Source organism: Equus quagga, chromosome 14, assembly GCF_021613505.1.
Source record: "Equus quagga isolate Etosha38 chromosome 14, UCLA_HA_Equagga_1.0, whole genome shotgun sequence".
NCBI classification, from domain to species: Eukaryota; Metazoa; Chordata; class Mammalia; order Perissodactyla; family Equidae; genus Equus; species Equus quagga.
The window spans coordinates 44,335,567-44,354,226 of NC_060280.1; the positions used below are offsets into that span (position 1 = coordinate 44,335,567).

The 18,660-nt window shown below is 41.7% G+C and overlaps 1 protein-coding gene across 1 annotated transcript in view; it reads left to right on the forward strand.

The window, feature by feature from the left end:
* FAT3 (FAT atypical cadherin 3) overlaps nt 1–18,660 on the forward strand; it is a 615,042-nt gene that overhangs the window by 482,499 nt on the left and 113,883 nt on the right. The window contains 3 exon segments of the mRNA XM_046684612.1: nt 6,206–6,520; nt 9,153–9,363; nt 18,302–18,441. Coding sequence (XP_046540568.1) covers nt 6,206–6,520; nt 9,153–9,363; nt 18,302–18,441 — 666 coding nt within the window.

An 18,660-nucleotide genomic window follows, 5' to 3' on the forward strand; every position in this document is an offset into this window, starting at 1 on the left:
TTGTCAAGCTATGCTGTGGCAGGCATCCCACATATAAAGTAGAGGAAGATGGGCATGGATGTTAGCTCAGGGCCAGTCTTCCTCAGCAAAAAAGAGGAGGATTGGTGGCAGATTTTAGCTCAGGGCTAATCTTCCTCAAAAAAAAAAAAAAAAGAAAAGAAAAATATCTAAACTGAGGTCAGATGATTGTAGGTCCAGAACATTATAGACGATTTGGGGCATGGGGGAGCAGTGAATTTAGTAGGAATCCATGTCTTTTTGTTGGTTGGTTGGTTTCTCTCCCAAATTTCCTCAAAAAGAGTTTTATAACTGAAAGGCATTGGATGAATATTTCATTCACTTAACAAATACTTATTGAATGCTTACTGCATCTCCTGTTGTAGATGTTAAGGTACATCTGTGAACAAAAGAGATGGAAATTCATCCTTTATGAAGCTCATATTCTAATAGAGACAGACATGAAATAAGCATATGAATGAAATATATAGTATATCAAGATAATGATAAATTGGTAAGGACAAATATAAAGCAAGGGAGGGAGATACATAATCCCTGAAGAGATGTTTACAGCTTTAAATATACTAGCCTGGAAATACCCATTTATGATGAATTGATGGTTGAGGAGAATTCCAGAATTGAACTCCATCTTAGAAATGTTCAGTATATTCTCAGACATTCGTGTAATCACTGACAACAAGGCAGTGGATGAGACACAAGGTCTCAGCCCTCGGGCAGCTTGCAGAGTACTTATATTCTACTGGAGGGAGAGAGACAACAAAAATAAATACATCAGGCAATTTCAATGAGTGAGAAGTATGGCCTTCCACCAGCTGCCAGAACTCTAGAATTCTCAATGTCCATCCTTTTTTTTTTTTTTTTTTTGAGGAAGCTCAGCCCTGAGCTAATATCTGCCAATCCTCTTTTTCTGAGGAAGACTAGCCCTGAGCTAACATCCATGCCCATCTTCCTCTACTTTGTATGTGGGATGCCTGCCACAGCATGGCTTGATGAGCGGTGCTATGTCCGCACCTGGGCTCTGAACCAGCAAACCCCAGGCGGCCAAAGTGGAACGTGCACACTTAACCGCTGCGCCACTGGGCCAGCCCCAATGTCCATCCATTTTTGCTCCTATAAAACTCTTGCATCTTCCAGGGATAGTCTTTAAAAAATGTTCCTCTTTGTAATTGTGTCATCATAATCCACTGGGCCATGTTGATTGCCTCTGGCTCTGCCTGGTAGTCACAGACCACAAGGGCATATAAATGGGCTATACTGTCCTTTCAGTGGGACTGAATTATTTGTGGTTCCTTTTGTTAGGTGCTGTAAGCACCTAATGAAATTAACCTTTCAGGCTTTTGATTAATTGCCAAACCACTGATTATTGGTTGACAATGAGAGCAGAAAATCTAGGTTAGGAGGCTTGGTATTCTCTTGTCAGGTTGTGGCAGAGCATGAGGACACGTGGATAGTTTTTAAACAATGTCTAATTCCTTGCATCATTAGTGAAAAATGATGCAGAGGAAGAGATGATATATTTATCTCAGTTAGTTTTACTTTGATCTCCGGGGCTGCTACTCCTTCCATATAGGCCAGTTCCATGTGATGAGCTGAGGGCAAGGGCAGCATGAAATATGGGAATCTGTTGGAACCATCAATGATTAGTATTCCAGGTACAAACACGGCTGGAAACATGAACGGGTCTAGAGAAATAATAATGGAAATTAAGACTTTGAGGTTAGCAACAATGTAGTTCAGTTCAGTAAACATTTATTGAGAGTACACTAGGTTCAATGGAAAGAGATGAAAAAGATAAGGTCCCTTCCTTTGAGTAGCTCACAATGTACTGAAGGAGCCAAACACATGAATAGATTGTTTTAGTTGATTGTGAATAAGTGTCCACAATGGCCAGCACAGTTTTGGAAATGGCTAGAAATCATTATTAGTAATCATGAGATTGATAGTGTGCTCAATGATATAAGGTGGGTATGAACCATGGAGTGCATGGTTAAAATTGTGTCCACCTCTACCTGACCCTCATTCATAAGATCATAGAGCAAGAAACACTTGGGAAATCATATGTTATCAATCTCTTCATTTCTTATAGATGAAGAAACAGAGACCCTTCAGTGTCTGAATGCTCTCTCCATTTATTATCAAGAGAAAAGTTTTGGGTAAATTCACTGTTAATTTCATTCAAAAACATTTATCTGGCAGTTAGAGCTATACTAGGTGCCAAAATATGGCAATGAATAAAAGACAGTCCCTGACCTCAGGTTGCCCATGGTCTGGAAGGACTGAGTGGAGACCAGCAAGCAAAGAGACATTTAAAAATGCAGAATGATAATTAGTGTCCTGGAGCTATGCACACAGTGGAGTAGGAACATGCTGAGGGAGCCTACATCAATCTGCAGGAGGCACAAATGGCTTTGCAGAAGAAGGAGTATTTGAATTGAAGCTTCTAGAGTGAGTCAGGTGTATTCCCAAAAGAAGGCATTCCATGGAGAGAAACAGCCGTGCAATGAAGTGGAGGTGTATTAACATGGCATACTCAGGACCTCTAGGTTCATGGTGTAACTGGGTATAGAGGGCAGAAAAAGGGCAGATAGTGCATGGTGATAATCAAGGCCAGCCCAGATCCTTGTCCTCAAGGAGCCCCTGAAGGGCATTATGCAGGTCAGTGACATGATCAGATTTTTAAGGAAGAAATAAGACTTTACCACAAAGGCAAATGCTAGCAGCAGGGAGACCAGGAGGTTGCTCTGACAAGGTTGCAAGCAAGATAGCAACGAGGCCTGTCCTAGGGCAGTGTTTCAGAGGAAGTGAACATGAGAGATACCTGCTGACTTCCAAGTTTGGTTGGATGTGGATAGAGAGAGCAGAGACTCTAAATGGATCCCAGGATACTGGTGCAGACCAGTGTCTGAGTAGATGGAGATGTCATTCATTGTGACCACGAAAAGAGGAAAAGGAGGAGGCTTGAAGGTAATGATTTCAGTCTGTGACTTTTGAGGTGTTGAGGTGCATGTGAGAGATCCAGAGAGCAGATGCCTAGTAATTAATTGAACATGTTGGTTTGGAGATGGGGAATGAGGCTTAGGCACAAGAGTACACATTGGGGAATTATCAGCATCAAGGTGGTAGTTGAAGCCCTGGGTAAGGAGATGGAGGAGATATGTGCAAAAAGGCAGGAAAAGCAGTTGGGGGCGACGTTGTAAAGGGCGTTGAATGATCTACAAAGGTTTTACAAGCTGAGACTGCTTTTGTAACTAAACTGTGAGCTCGTCTCTTGGTGAGTGTGGAGCCAAAAAGCACAGCAAAGGCAGAAGTAAGTGAAGAAGAGGTTTATTGCTTGCACAGCAATGGAGAACACTGGGAATATCTCCCAAAGCAGTGTTTTCCAGAGGTCACTGCCAGTGGAGAATTTATCCACAAGAGAGCAGACAATTAATGTTTATTTGTAATAACTGTGTTCTTTTTAGGGTGCATGCATAGCAGGTAAACATTTTGTTACATACATTGCATGATCTGTTTGGACCCTCCCAGAGGAGAAGAATTTAAGATGCTAATAAGTTAAGGTAACTTCAGGCCATTTGGTGCTGGAACAATTTGCAGGAGTCTTTCCGCAAATGTGTGAGTTTCTCTGTAAAACAGCAACATCTGCAAAACAGGGACATCAATTTCTGCAAAACAGAGCACATAGTTTCTCTTTGACTGAAAAACACTGGACAGACTATGTTAGTTGTCAACTAGATCCTCAGGAACCCTTTCTTCACCTGGTTCCCAGGTCATACTTTGACTAAAGAGATTGTCCAATTGTAGGCCGTGAATTAGAGTCTAATTCACTAAATAAGCGTGTTCTATCTGTGTGATTTGACGCAGGGGTGAGAGCAGTGAACAAAACAGGCAAAGTCTGTTGTTATCCTTATGCAGTGTATCAGCCTAGGTGGAGAATCCTGTATTTAATTAATTTACACAATAGTAAGTGCCACAAAAGAAAAGTACAGGGTTATTTAAGAGTATATAATTCAGGAGGGTGATAAAGTGGAACATGGCACTTGATCTGAGAGGTCAGATAAGGCATCCCCGAGGAAATGACATTTCAGCTGGACCTGAAGAATGTGTACGCAAGATCCAGGGAAAGGGGTGGGGTGAGCACTCCAGGGAGTGAGGACAGCAGTTACAAAAGCCCTGAGATGCAAGAGAGTGTGTTTAAGGACCTGAAGGATGTCTGTGTGGCCTGAGTGAGCAAGAGACCTGGGTGCTTGAGGTGAGGTGGTGACATAGATGACCTCGTTCCCCATAGCACACTTGCTTCATGAGCCTGGGCAGCTGCCACCCTTCCCTGCCTGTAAGCAGACACCTCATGATGTGGGTTTGTAAATCCAGGTCTACTCCAAAAGAAAGCGTGTTTACAGCAGCAAGATTCTTGAATGAGTGGTGAACCACAGCCAAGAGGGTCTTTCCCTTCTCTGGAAGCCACTTGGCCCTGAAGCAGCACCAGAGCTCCATCGTGGAGCCCACCGCCGGGCATTCACTGACAAGCAATGAGGAGGTGATTTTGGGCATGAAGACAATGAGAGTTGTCTGGATTTGGAAAGAGGCTGTTCAAGCAGAAAAGAGAGACAGAGGAGTTGAGCGGCCAAGAAATCAATGTGTTTTGGTCAACACAGCTCACCTGGGAGTGTAACATTTTAGTTCGGCTGCAGCAGCAGAATGTGACTCTTCAGAACTCAGCATATCCGGGAATTAGCTCGAGTCAAAATCCAGCCTTGGTACATATTGGCCCTGACGTGTTTCTTTTGTGAAACATAGCAAACCAATTGGGAAAATAACCTTGGAAGGAAACTTGATTGATTTTTCAAAGAAAGCAAGCACTTCCTATGAAAATTTATCTTACTCAATTAAAGCCATCCTCCTAGGCAACTTGTAACAGAAACTAAACTAGATTGCAGTTCCATTTTGCAAAAAGCCTTTAATTTGATTTTCCACATTTTTGGCCTTTTATTTCTGTTATTCCTGTCAGGTTGCTTTATTGGGTGAAAAACTGGATGACTAGGTGCCTTAATTCACTGTTGGTTTTCTCCTGTTGATGCTGAAAGCATCTTTATGTTCCTTCCAGCCTCCAAATACATATTTTGAGGTGATAAGCTGTCTTATTCCAGGTAATGATTTAAGGGTTAAATAGAGGTTCCTCCAGGTTTTGTGGGTAAACAGAATATTAAGTATTACCAACAGTTCAATGCCTGACTTTAGCTCTTTGTATCAATGGACCTCTGAACCTTCATCTTCTCATCTGTAAAGTAGGAATGAATAAACCTGCTGCACTTACTAAAAAGCACATTTTGGAAAGTGAATGAGATCATACATGGAGGAGTGCTTTATGAACTGTCATGGCATCCGCACTTTAAATATTAATATGATAGCGATGATCATCATTTTGACCAAGAAGAATATTCACACTAAGACTCAAAGACTTTTTATATCTGCCATGCAAATTCTTTATATTCACGCTCTTCATTTCTCTCCTCTCTCTCAGTTTTCATAGACACACATTAAAATAGTATCTCAGAGATATGGGAGGGGGTGTCCAAACCCCTCCCATTTCTCAGAGAGGAAAGAAAATTACTCTGTGACTTAAAAACGTATTTGAACTGTCAAATACACTTACAGCCAGCCATCAAAATTGTGAAGTGTATATCACAGTTTCCTTTTGTTCAGTGACAATGTAAAAATCACAAGTTTTCCATGAAGATGGAAAAGAAAGAAAAAATTAGTACTGAAAGAATCTGCATGGTGATAGCATTGCCCAGGGATTGGAAGAAACACCTATGGGTTAACATATAATAGTGGTTATACTGTTTTTTGTGTCTGATGGGGGGCATATTTTGGGTCCATAAGTCTATAAAAGCTGGCACATTTTGTAAAGTCAGTCCTATTTCTTCTCCCTCTCAATTCCACACCACGACAGGAGCCTTACCTCCCTCCCACCTTTTCACCGATGATTTCCATTCCTGGATTTAGGGCATTCCCCTGCTTTGATGGATAGACTATGAAAAATTATGCATTTGACATGAACTACAGGAATTAGAAAAGTTGAGATGTCATAAGGCACAAAATAGACGTTTTGTGGAGCAGGCAGGGGGAGGAGTGGTGAGAAAGTTTTTCTGCCTTTTCATTGTAAAATGATTTCTCTTTCAAAACTCAGGTGACCGTGACAGATGGTGGTTCCTCTCCAAAACAGTCAACCATTTGGGTGGTGGTTCAGGTTCTGGATGAAAATGACAACAAGCCCCAGTTCCCAGAGAAGGTCTACCAGATCAAGCTGCCGGAACGTGACCGGAAGAAGAGGGGAGAACCCATTTACAGAGCTTTTGCGTTTGATAGAGATGAGGGCCCCAACGCAGAAATCTCCTACAGTATCGTGGATGGAAATGATGATGGAAAGTTCTTTATTGACCCTAAAACTGGCATGGTTTCTTCCCGAAAGCAATTTACAGCAGGGAGTTATGACATTCTAACGGTAAGACTTTTCTGAACTTCAGTAACATTAACAGGGGATGGGGCTATTCTTGTGTATGTTCCTTTGAGCCATAAATCTTTAGAGTAAAAAGGGCAGCCATAGAGCTGTGGAAGGCTGCTTTCTGTTTCAATGATATTCTTAAATAACGAGACTGTTTCCTTTGGTTGCGTCCTATCAGCACACTCCCCAATTCCCAGTCCACAGCCTGCTCCATCACATACTCACCACACTTCCTGTGGCCCTCAATCCTGTCAAGGTACTGAGCACAGATGTACACTGAACATATCACTAATGTGTCCTCCAGACTTCCCAAAGAAAACAACTCTTGTAATTCTTGACAATGGGATAGAACATGAATTGAGCTGTGTAAATTGCGAGACACAAATCACAGCTATGTTTATTCTGTAAAAAGAAAACAATCTCAAGTAAAAAGTAACTGATTTTTCATTGTTATATAATTAAAAATGAAAATAAACATGGGAACCATTTCAAATAAAGACTTAAACCCCCATATCTAAGGGAGTTGTATATGGTGCTCCCCCGACCCCCAACCACTTTAGATATGTAACACCTATGCCAGAAAGGGGACTGGTCATCCTTACAAGTGATGGGCACTTTTGAGCTCCCAACAAATGTCAATAGTTGGAGCCATCTGCCATCCTTCTCTTAGTCTTCAGCATTCTCTGTTGTATACAGTCAGTCTTTTATTATTTTAAATGATGGTCTCAGTCCCTTGATTTATCTCTTCACTCCTATAGGCTGGACTTGGGTTCCTTTCCCTGCTCAGTAACATATCCAGAACAGTGGCCTGAGAAAGGAGGATAGTAAAAAACTAGCCCCATTTCTACCATTAGAAACTCTGATGTATTATGTGCTATTATAGTTGTGCTATTATAGAGACTTACCAATGGGAATCTTTGAGGACTGGATGGATTATAGTGGATACTGTTGGTGCCCCACCAGATCCCCTGTAGCAGGCTGATGCCACTAACCCTCAACTGCTAAAAGCTCGTAGCTGCCCCCTTCTCCAGAGACTTGTCCTTGGCTGAACTTCTTGGCCCAAGAGATTCCACACTCCCAGTCCAACCCAGCAGCTCACAGCCAATGACTGACTGACACCAGTTACAGAAGTCCAACCCTCTTGCCTCCAGGTAGATCCAATTCTGTGGTGCAATTAATAATTCAGAGCTCCCCATGGGATCAGGCTGAGGTTAGACTGCAGCTGAGACCACATCCTTGCTTAGCATCTTCCCCTATCTATCCTGCTTTCTTCACTCCCTTTCTCTTGAGAACACTTCCCCACCCCACCCGCCAACCGAAATCATTTGTACTCAAATCCCCATCTTAAGCTCTGCTCCTAGGAAACCTAACCTAAGACATCTATCTTTAAGGGTCCTTCATCTCACAGGAATTTTCTGGGGCAAAGTGACCATCTATGAACACATAGCATTAGGGTTCTATGAGTTGTCACTGTCTTAAAAGGCTTTAACTGTTGGGGCTGGCCCCGTGGCTGAGTGGTTAAGTTCGCGCGCTCCGCTGCAGGCGGCCCAGTGTTTCGTTGGTTCGAATCCTGGGCGCGGACATGGCACTGCTCATCAGACCACGCTGAGGCAGCGTCCCACATGCCACAACTAGAAGAACCCACAACGAAGAATACACAACTATGTACCCGGGGGCTTTGGGGAGAAAAAGGAAAAAATAAAATCTTTAAAAAAAAAAAAAAAAGGCTTTAACTGTTAGCCATGCACCTATAAATGTTATTTTTAATATAATAGTTAAAAATCCTTTTTTTAAATTTTGATTTATCTCCTGTTTGTTTCTGCTTGTTGTTTCTGCTTGTTGGACTTGATCCCCCCATTTAGGTACAGGACACCCTAGCAGTTCACCCTGCTCAGCCGAGTGAGGAGACATGCTTTCCTCAGCCCTTATATCAGACCACAGAGAAGAGACATTGGCACTCTCCTCCCCACCCTGCTGCCTCTAGGAGCCCATGCTTCCACCAAGAGAGCTCTCCTCACCCCTTCAGACCTGGCCTAACTGAAGGGCCTTTGGGGTGGTTAGAGCAAGGCTGCTGCCTTTCCCACACTTACTCCCATCACGCTCTGTGATTCTGTGTGAATGGAGTGCTTCTCCAGAATAAAGGAGAAGGCAGGAGCTGCAAAACACGACCTCTCTCTCTCTCTCTCACACACACACACACACACACACACACACACATACACATCATTCACACTTAAGTAAGGATTTACAATGCACTTTATTCCCTTTCAAGCATCACCACCAGAGGTATAAGGAGTCAAATTGGCTATTCCTACTCATGTAACTATCATTCATGACCATAAAACACTAAAAATTGTAACTGCAACATTTGTTTTTCAAGTTTTCCACATCTGTAAGGTTGGCGGTTGTTCAAATCACCTTCTGGCGAATGTGGTGTGGGGCCCCTGCGTGACTAAGTCGTTTCCCTGCAATTCCCAAGCCCATGCTCCCAGATCTCCACTCTCTTCTTCCTCTTGCTGACACTGTGATGAGGATGGACTCTCAGCCCAACGACATGTGAGTGACAGATCTAAACTTCCACGAGGATTCAAGCTCTAAGACATCTTTCTGTGCTCTCTCCATGTGTGAGTAGATAAAGGCGGTGGACAATGGGCGCCCACAGAAATACTCCACAGCCCGCCTCCACATTGAGTGGATTAAGAAACCACCCCCTTCACCTATACCGTTGACCTTCGATGAGCCGTTTTATAACTTCACAGTCATGGAAAGTGATAGAGTCACCGAGATTGTGGGGGTGGTGTCTGTGCAGCCAGCTAACACTCCTCTGTGGTTTGACATAGTTGGTAAGTCTGAGTCCTCCAGAGCAGTATCGGGCAATGTAATCATTGACTGTTTGGAGCAACTAGCAAAAAAACACCAAAACCACACTAACGATTAGCGCTAAGCTTAAAAGATGTCTAGTGCTGGAATGCAAAAGAGCCAGTAAAATGAATAATCGACCTGTGCTTTTGTACCGACTCTGTAGCTAAGCTGAGCAGAAAGTGCTCTCTGGCTGGATTTTCCATAGTATGTTATTTACCGCGATCTTAGTGTCTTTCTGTGTGTCATTTAAATTCTATTGTCACACTTGGCTAATCTCATTTCTAAATGTATTGATGGTACTAGACTTGCTGTCCTTCATTTCTCTCTTTTTCTTCACCTTTTTTCTGCATTCTGTTCTTTTTTTTTCTGCTCCCGACTGCCCTGCTTCAAGGTGGCAAGCATGCTCGAGAGATGTTCTGTATTCTACAGACAGCTTGTGGGCAGAACTGTTCAACAGAAGGTACCCTTAGTGCAAACACATTTGCTAAAATACAGCTATCCAATCTGCCTTTTACGGGTTTTTTTTTTTTTAAGCAAATTAAATTACATCTTTCATAACTGCCTGTGACAGGCTGAAGTGCAGCCCACAGATTTCATACATGCCTCTAACAGCTCTCGCCTTACTGGTATCCAGTGACTCCTTTGTTCGAGGTGTGATGGGGTTCGGATTTGGGGGCGGGGGGTTGTTTTAATTTAGTTTTTTTCTTTGCTTTTGAGGTATGTGGGCTTTCTGTTTTGTTTTTATCTTTTTGTAGGTTGGTTTCTTTAACTGGGCCTTTTCCAATTGAAAAATAAATTCAAATATACCCCTGTTTTGCAGCAGTGGTGCCATTCAGAGGCAAAAAGCCCCACTAGCAAGAGTCCCCTGGCTGCTGTCCACAAAATGAAGGGCAGGAAATCGAACCCAGATATATAGCCAGTGAGAGCTTCCCGCACGAGCTGAATAGAGAAAGCAGATGGAAGCGTGCAGGATAGACCTTGGGAGCCAACCTTTAAATTCCTTGAAAGCAAGCAAGCAAGCACACCAGGCTGCAAAAGGAGAGGACAAAACAGCCCTCCTGCCCTCAACAAACTGGCAGGGAGAGGCGGTGGAGAGGAAATAAGTGTGAGGATCAGGAAACAAAACGGGCTTTTGCTAAGAGGAGAGAGGGGAGAGTGTGTGCCAGCCCCGGATCTGACACTGGGTTGAGCTGGAGCTGACTTCCCACGGTTCTCCGTGGGAGGCAGGGAATCCAGAGAGCTGGTCTGGGGGAATCATTTCCTTCCACATGTCACTGCCTGGATAGGATGGGCAGGAATCTGCCTCTCTTCCCTGGAATGGCTGGATCTGGGGAAAGCATTTAGAACATTCCACATCTGTTTTAATGAGGCACAAAAAAGAATACCCCATGGCCCCTAATCAAACCTCAGTAGAGGGTCCTCTGAACTCTCAAAAAGAAAGGGCTTGTTTTCTACCTATTTCATTTTGTGGAATGACAGTAGAACGTCTTTGTTTTACTTAATTGGCATTAATCACACCATTCCTGTACATGACATCCTCATTCCAAGCTTTCAACTCCTTCTTCATCTCCACTTAATGCGTTTGAAATAGACCCTCTTCCGATCCGTGAAAGATAGCTCTCCTTCTGTATCTTCTCAGAATTTTCAGCTCTTTAAGCTATTATCTGATGTAGCTTCTTCTTTCTCAATGAAACAAAGGGTCAGACATAAGCATCATCCGGTTGTCTGTGCTATCACCTTTGTTGATTCTTTCACTACCACCGTTAATCGGAGTCATAGAAAATGCATCTCAGTTTAAGCTCGTGTCCCTGGTGCCAGGTCTTCGTGGGCATATGCACTAGTGACTTCTTTTAAATAGTTCAAAGGAGAGTGCATTTGAAACCCAATAGGCAACAGGGCTCTGGCTGCTGTCCTGAGCTGTGGGAGGAGTTACCCTCCCATCAGCCACCAGTTTATCTCCCTCCTCCCTGACACTGTAGTTTGCAAGCACCGCTACAGCCCAACAGCACTTCTTCTCTGCCTTGCATGATCCATGCATGTAACCTCCTGACCTGCAGCACATCCCACTATGACCCCCACCCACCCCAGGATGCCCTTGCTTGTACCCCACTTCAAAAATCCTACAAGCACAGCTTTCTCTGATGCTCACTCTGACCAGACGTCTGACCCCAGTTATCCAAGTCAGTTTTGCAATTCCTCGGCATTCCTGCACGTGTGTGTGTATGATTGTGTGTAGGTAGGCATGCCTGGTAGTGCTGCATGTAAACTTACTTACATGTTTTTCATGTCAGCATTATCAGTGCTGTTGTATATTTTCATTTGTGTTAATCCTATTTCCATTCTTAACCCTTAAGGTCAAGGCCCATGTCTCCTCATCCCTTCCTCCTGCCAGTGCTTCTGTTGCTCTCTACCCTGGGTGAGTGGAATAAACAATGGTGACCACTGGAGGTTGCCCCAGGCAGCCAATGCCTTAATCCTATTGATGCCTCCTGAGACCAAAGAGTCAGTGTGACCTTCCGTCATATTCCCAGCCATAGCAACCATAGCATCTTTGACAAAATGAGACCTAGTCCAAGGAGAGAGGGGCAGTTTACAGATGAGAGCCCTCCCTGGAAGGAGTGTCTTTAGGCTGCTCCAAATGTATATCCAGGAATCATTATCAAAAACATAGCTTCATGCTTTTCCGTCTTTGTTTCTAAATGCTATACTCTTCCTATAGAACCTTCTCGGTTTTAATGCACCAAGTAGTTCTCTTAATGAAGACCTACAGGGTTGTCCCTCTGGTCTGTGATGCTTCATCTCAGAAATTTCACTGTAGATCTGGCAACATCTTGCTGAGCTTCTCCTACAAATCCAGCTTACTGAACCAGATGCCCAAACAGAACATCCAGCCAACAACATCTTGAAATGCCAACTGTTTATTTCACCATGAAAGTAAAATCTTTTTCCCAGGTGCTGGTTGTTTTCAGTATCGTTATGGTCCCCCTTCTATCAAAAGCCCCTTTTGAAAATCCTTTCTGATCTAACAAAGTCATTTTTTTTTTCCAATCTGCTGACGACATCTTTCCCTTTCTCTAAAAACCTATTGTTGGGGCTGGCCCCGTGTCTGAGTGGTTAAAGTTCAGCACACTTCACTTTGGCGACCCAGGTTCATGGGTTCAGATACCGGGCACAGACCTGCTTTGTTCATCAGCCATGCTGTGGAGGCATCCCAGATACAAAGCAGAGGAAGACGGGCAACAGCACCAATCTTCCTCACCAAAATAAAATAAAAATTGTCAGCTTAAGAGAAGCCTTGGAGTGGGGGAAAGGCTGAAGCAAATACCAGTGATGTGACTCAAGATCCTGTGGGTTTCAAAGGGTGGAGCAGTTGCCAAATGTAGTCTGAGATCCTCTTCCTCATCTAACAAAAAAAACCTATTGTTTTCTTTATCATATTCAGATGTTTCATTCTCACTTTCATGATTTCTTGCTTGTTTATCCTTGGCCATCAAAACCCTCTTCTCTCTCTTCCCTTCCTCCTTACCTAAGCATCTTCCCTGGCCAAGCTAACAAAGAGGGAAAAGAGGAAGAATAATGCTTCCCAATGCTTAAGCAGCTTAGCAGTGTACTCTAGCTGAATGCTGAGGATAGACACGAGGTAGGTAATGTCGTCATGGATCTGAAGTGAGGCCTCAGGTTTAAGTGTAGGTCTTGCCTAGGTAAATACTCTTATGACTCTTCCACGGAGAGTCAGGGTTTGGTTCCATTATAGACTCAGTGCATTCAGAAACCTATACAGACACTCAGGGTTACAGAGCATACAACATCCTGTCCTAGCACCTTCAGCTTACAAGTGCTGTAACAATAAATTCTCGCTGAGTAAGCAGAGAGTCTAGTCTCTTCATTTCCATATTTCCAGATCTACCTAATTCTTGTTTAACTGCATTTCTTTTCATCCCACCATAATATGAACTCTCAAAAACTATGTGGTGAGCAAGATTTTGTTACTCAGTCTGGACCCCTAAACCAAGGACCTACCCATCACTTTCTTGTGCCTCCAAAGAGACCACTGCTTACAATGTTACGTAGCTAGACTCTCCTCAGCTTCCAGAAACAGAAGCCTTATTTTTAACCAAGTTAAGGAAGCTGTAATTAAAACGAACACAATAAAGTTCAGCTGTTCTGTGTTTAAGCAGCCCAACATACAGCATGTTCCTTCACTGTGTTAAAAGGGAAAGAAAATGAAGGGAACAAAAATAACCCATAATTCTTTGTGGTTTTCCCACGTATCTTCCCACTTCTCAGGAGACTACGGTTTCAACCCAGCAGCTCCTTGATTTACATACTCTCTAATGTGCACACAATCTGGTTCGAAGTTCAGTTCCCCTATCTTTATCCCAATAGCAAATATTTGTATTGTAAAGACCACCATTATTATACACGTCAAACAATTCCTCTTTATGCACAGTTTGATGGGGGATCCTGCTACCCAATTTTCTAGCTCTTCACCTGACTTAGACTAGAAAAATGGCTTTCCTTGTAGATGGTAAGCACTTAAAATATCTTTGTTTATTTGCCTCACCCAACATATGGAGAAGAGAAAGGCTGTTGTTTGAAAATAATTCTCTGGTGGTGCGAGGTGGCACATAGGTCCAACTTCAGCTGAAATAGCTTTCTGTGTTGCGGGTACGTAAAGACTACCTTGGCCCTTAGTTTGTCATAGGTTCTTGCAGACGTTGGGTTCTTGACTGTTTTTGTCTCATAAGCTTACACCTGTCCTTCTTGAATCTGGTCCTCAACGGAGCCGTCCCTATTAAGGTTAGATCAAGTAGGCAAGTTAAAGTCTTTGATAGCACCAGCAGCAGCCCTGTTCTCTCACTAGAGCTTGGACATCTCTGGGTCTTCTCTAACCAAGTGGCCATATTTCTTTATCACAAAACTCTCACCCCTCCCTCCTGAGAGAGGCCATGCCTGTGTACCATTTCTAATACAGCTATTCTTCCATCAGAGTGCCTGTTGCTCAAGTCATTCATTTGACATCAAACACTTCATTTCTCCTATTGCACTTCATTCCTAATTTGGTTCCAAACAGGCCTCTCTTTTCTCCATGGCAATGATACACTCCATAGGAGCACATCTGAAGAGACTTTAGAAAAATAATAAAAAGCCTAAACAACACTTTGTATAGTAATTGTTTTAAGAAAATGAATTTTAAACCAGATTCTGGAAGGTATTTTCCTTCCTGACACTGTTTCCTGAGCTCCATCCCACGTCTCCTGCCTTCCATGTTAATATCCTCTTCAGCCCTGTACTCTGCTTGCTTCATTCCAAGGCAGAAATTTATTCATAATCAAACCGTAAGTGGTATTTAGCATTTTTCCTTAAGTTACATATGCATACTGAACGTGAATGAATAGCTTGCGAACGACTCCCTTAATTCATTGAGATCCATCAGCTCAGTGTTTTGGAAGCTTCTCACAGAACACTTCCCCCATTGGTTACTACTAGATTTTAGTTGGATTTACATAATTACACATAGAGTGAAATGGAATCATATGCTAGGGGAGGGGCCTGGAAGCTTCTCGAAAGAGGAAGCTTTCTAATACTCACCATTGGATCTCTTCATGGAGAGATGGTGTTGCTTTTGTACCCCCTTTAAAGAAAAACTTGACTAAACCATGACCCAACACTCTGTTGCCCAGTACATTCCAGCAGTAGCTGCTGGCGCAAAGTATTTTCATTCTTGTCCCATTTTTAAAACTTTTTAGGACATTCCAACATGCTATGTTTAACTTTAGGACCCAATAGAAATCCAACCCCCTCTTCTCTGTGTTTACACTATCACACTGGGCTTGACCGAAAAAGGTCACAGAGAAATGTCCCTGACATGAATTATCTGTTATGTGGGCTGTTCACAACCTCGCTTTTAACCATCTCTGCCGCACACCCCTGCAGCAACGCTCAGGCTGTGACTTTTCTAATTTCCCACTTTGTTGAAACTCAGCCCAGCTCGGCGGTGTCCTCCATCCTCCCCACCTTCTGTTTAGCCTAATGCTGCTGCACCAACATACTCTGGCTTTGCATGTTGTGTTACTGGCTCTGAGGAAGCACATCTTGTTTAAACGGAATGCTGCTAGGGAAAATGGACTCCTTCCATTTGATATTCTCACCCCAGATGAATTGGACATGGTTTCCTATGAAATGAAATCACCTTTCAGGCTAAAAAGGAGCCTGAAAAATGAGCCCTGGGGGAGAGATATGGAGTCGTTTATGAAATGGGATGCTTAAGTGGTAGGTTATTAAATTGTGAGAGGGTTGATGGTGAACTGCTGGTCTAGATTCTGTGTCCCTTGTCAGAAATTCATTTTAAAACTCAGGGAAGATTCTGGAAACCTTGTTTTACATGAAATATTGGTTTAACTAGGACCAAATGCCCTCGAAGTGAGTATCCAAGGCTGCTAGCCACACCGATGGACTGAGAGACACTTCACAGGCTCTCCCAAGCACTCCTTGATCTGCATTCTGTTTGTCTATCTATTTTAGAAGTTCCTGGTCTGGAATATTTGAAACAGTAAAAATGAATGAGGGAGATACACACACACATGTAGGAAGAGAGAACCACAAAAAATTATAACAACAGTAGCCAAAAATGTTTTTTGATATGAAAAATGACTAATAAGAAAGCACACAATCTATATGCCATATGTAAAATATGTAAATGTTATGCCACTAAGCACATGAAATGATTATGTATTTCTGCATAGGGCCCCGAGGAAAATGGGAGTCTCAGGGAGTGAGGGAGAGTGTATAAGATGGCAATATTGAAATAGTAACTAAAACCAGAAATCTTTGCTTGCATGTTCTCCAAATTTCGTTTTTGTTCATCTTTAAACTGGAACAACCAAAGTTTTATAATTTGCATAATTTCTATTTTGCCTTGACCTGCAAATTTTCACCCGCTAAAATAATTGACCATGAAGGATGAGTCCTTCCCCTCCTTCCACCCCCACCAAAAAAATGACAGTCCTCAGATTTAAGAAAGTAAACATCTTGGTTAGGAACACATTCTAAAGAGGAGTTTAAGTGTGATTTAAAATATGATTTAGTAGCCGCCAGATACGACTTGAGAAGTTGCATTCTTGTCTTTCCTTCTACACAGGTCTTAGGTGATTTCATGTTCTTTCTTTGAAAGTTTCCATGGCAGTTTTTTCAGAATGTAGCCCTTGATACCAAGTAATTTTTCCTTGCTCATTAGGACGGGTCTTCAAGCACTTGAATCAGCCCTACATTTTATTTTATGTGGTTATTAACATGAAACATTCCCTTTGAAAGAGACACGGTGACCTAAGGCTTGTTCCCTGTCAGCCCAGATTTCCTCCCTTTTCTCCTTATCCTCTTCTTCAAAAGACTTTTTTTGGAGTGAACATTTAGCACTCCTCAGTAAATCAATTAAAGATATTAATTGGAAGATGAGTCTCTTTTTAGATGAAATTTTTGAAAAATATATCATCTCCAAGCAATTCTCTGGTACCCCATACCTCCATAACTTTAATTAAATGTCAAGGGCAATTATGTTCTCTCCAGCAATTAAATTATCTTAAGTGTTTATGACAGCTGCAAGCAATAAGTATTTGAAATATATATGACCAGGTTTTTTTTTTAAGTAAACCATATTATTTATTTTGTGTCACTGTACATCAAATTCTAGTAATTTAAGTAAAACTCTCCTCTGCTTTAACTCATCTGCCCATTTATAATTGTAATATCATAGAAATTGTATATAGTATTGCTGATTGAGCAGAAAAATAAAATGCAAAAAAACATTGAATGTAAGAGAAGCCAAGATTTCTTTTCTAAAATATGAAATTAAATAATTGCATTGCCCTGTGTTCCATAGTTAAATAAAATTACTGTCCAAGAATAAAATTAGTTGACATCATGAATTTCAGACTAAAATAAATAGAGCTTGTGGACGTATACTGATGTTTAATTAAAATCATTCCAGCTTTTATACCACTGTCTTCCCTCCCTCTTAAAAGAATCTTTCATTTTGGGAAGGATCAGAAACCACACTTTGGTTCACAAAGATGGAAACATCTATAGTAATTTCAACAAGGCCTGTGTTGTCTTAAGCACATTATTCACCATCGTGGATCATACCTGGTCTCAGGGGGAAAAGTAGAGTTTTCTGAACTTTTATATTAATTGTTTTATAAGCTGATGTTACGTAAGCTGATATTTTCCTCTACTTCTGTTCAGATTTTATTTTGTAAATCTCCCATAAACTCTCTACTTTTGGGGGAGAAAAATAATTCACACTGTCAAGATAGCAAAAGAAAATATTTCTCTCTATATATATCCCAATTTGCAGATGTAGAATTTTTAATATGAAATTCAGGGTTTTTTTCTTTTTTTCAATTTTCTAGTATTGGCAGTTTTATTTCTGACATCTAATTGAGGGAATATGAACTCTACCAACCAAATGTTTACCATCAATCCAGGAATAGATTTAGGAGTGTATACTCATTTTTGTTAATAATAATTGGATTATTTATTTACTTCAAATTTAACCTACTTTGGAAAAGCAAAAGGGTCTACAGATTCCTAGCACAGAAGTCACAAGGGGTTGGAGGGCCTTCAGCTTTCTAAATATTTTATGGAATCAGTTTATGCTTCAGTAATCTAACGTTAGTGCTGAAGATTTTCGTTGCAATACATTCCTTTTTTGTGACATTTGTTATGCGTTGTAGAGGCTGTTTTAAAATGTGAATTAAATTAAAAATAAAGAGGTCCCATTTACAATGTACAAAATTGAGCCATAGGGATGCCTGTCAAAAAATATTTCTGTGTAAGAGCTCCCTTTAAAGCTATATGCTTCAATACATGTAATAACTTCTCAGATATGCTAACTTCATGTTGTTTTTGTGAAATCGTCAGGGGGGAATTTTGACAGCTCTTTTGACGCAGAGAAGGGTGTTGGGACTATTGTCATTGCAAAACCTTTGGATGCGGAGCAGAGGTCCGTCTATAACATGAGTGTGGAAGTCACCGATGGAACAAATGTTGCTGTCACTCAGGTAAGACATCACATTACTAAATAGTGGGGAATGTGAAAACGTCTGCTAAAGTCAGAGATGCAAGCAACTAAAATATTTATTGGAAGTAGTAAATTATGTCCCTGGATTTGTAGTGTTTAGAAAAGATCAGTTGAGAGAACAAGCTAGCAAAAGGCTTCTCTCAACTCTTGTATAACTCAGCCGCCTCTTTTAAGAAATTGTGATTGTTCTTGCAGGGAA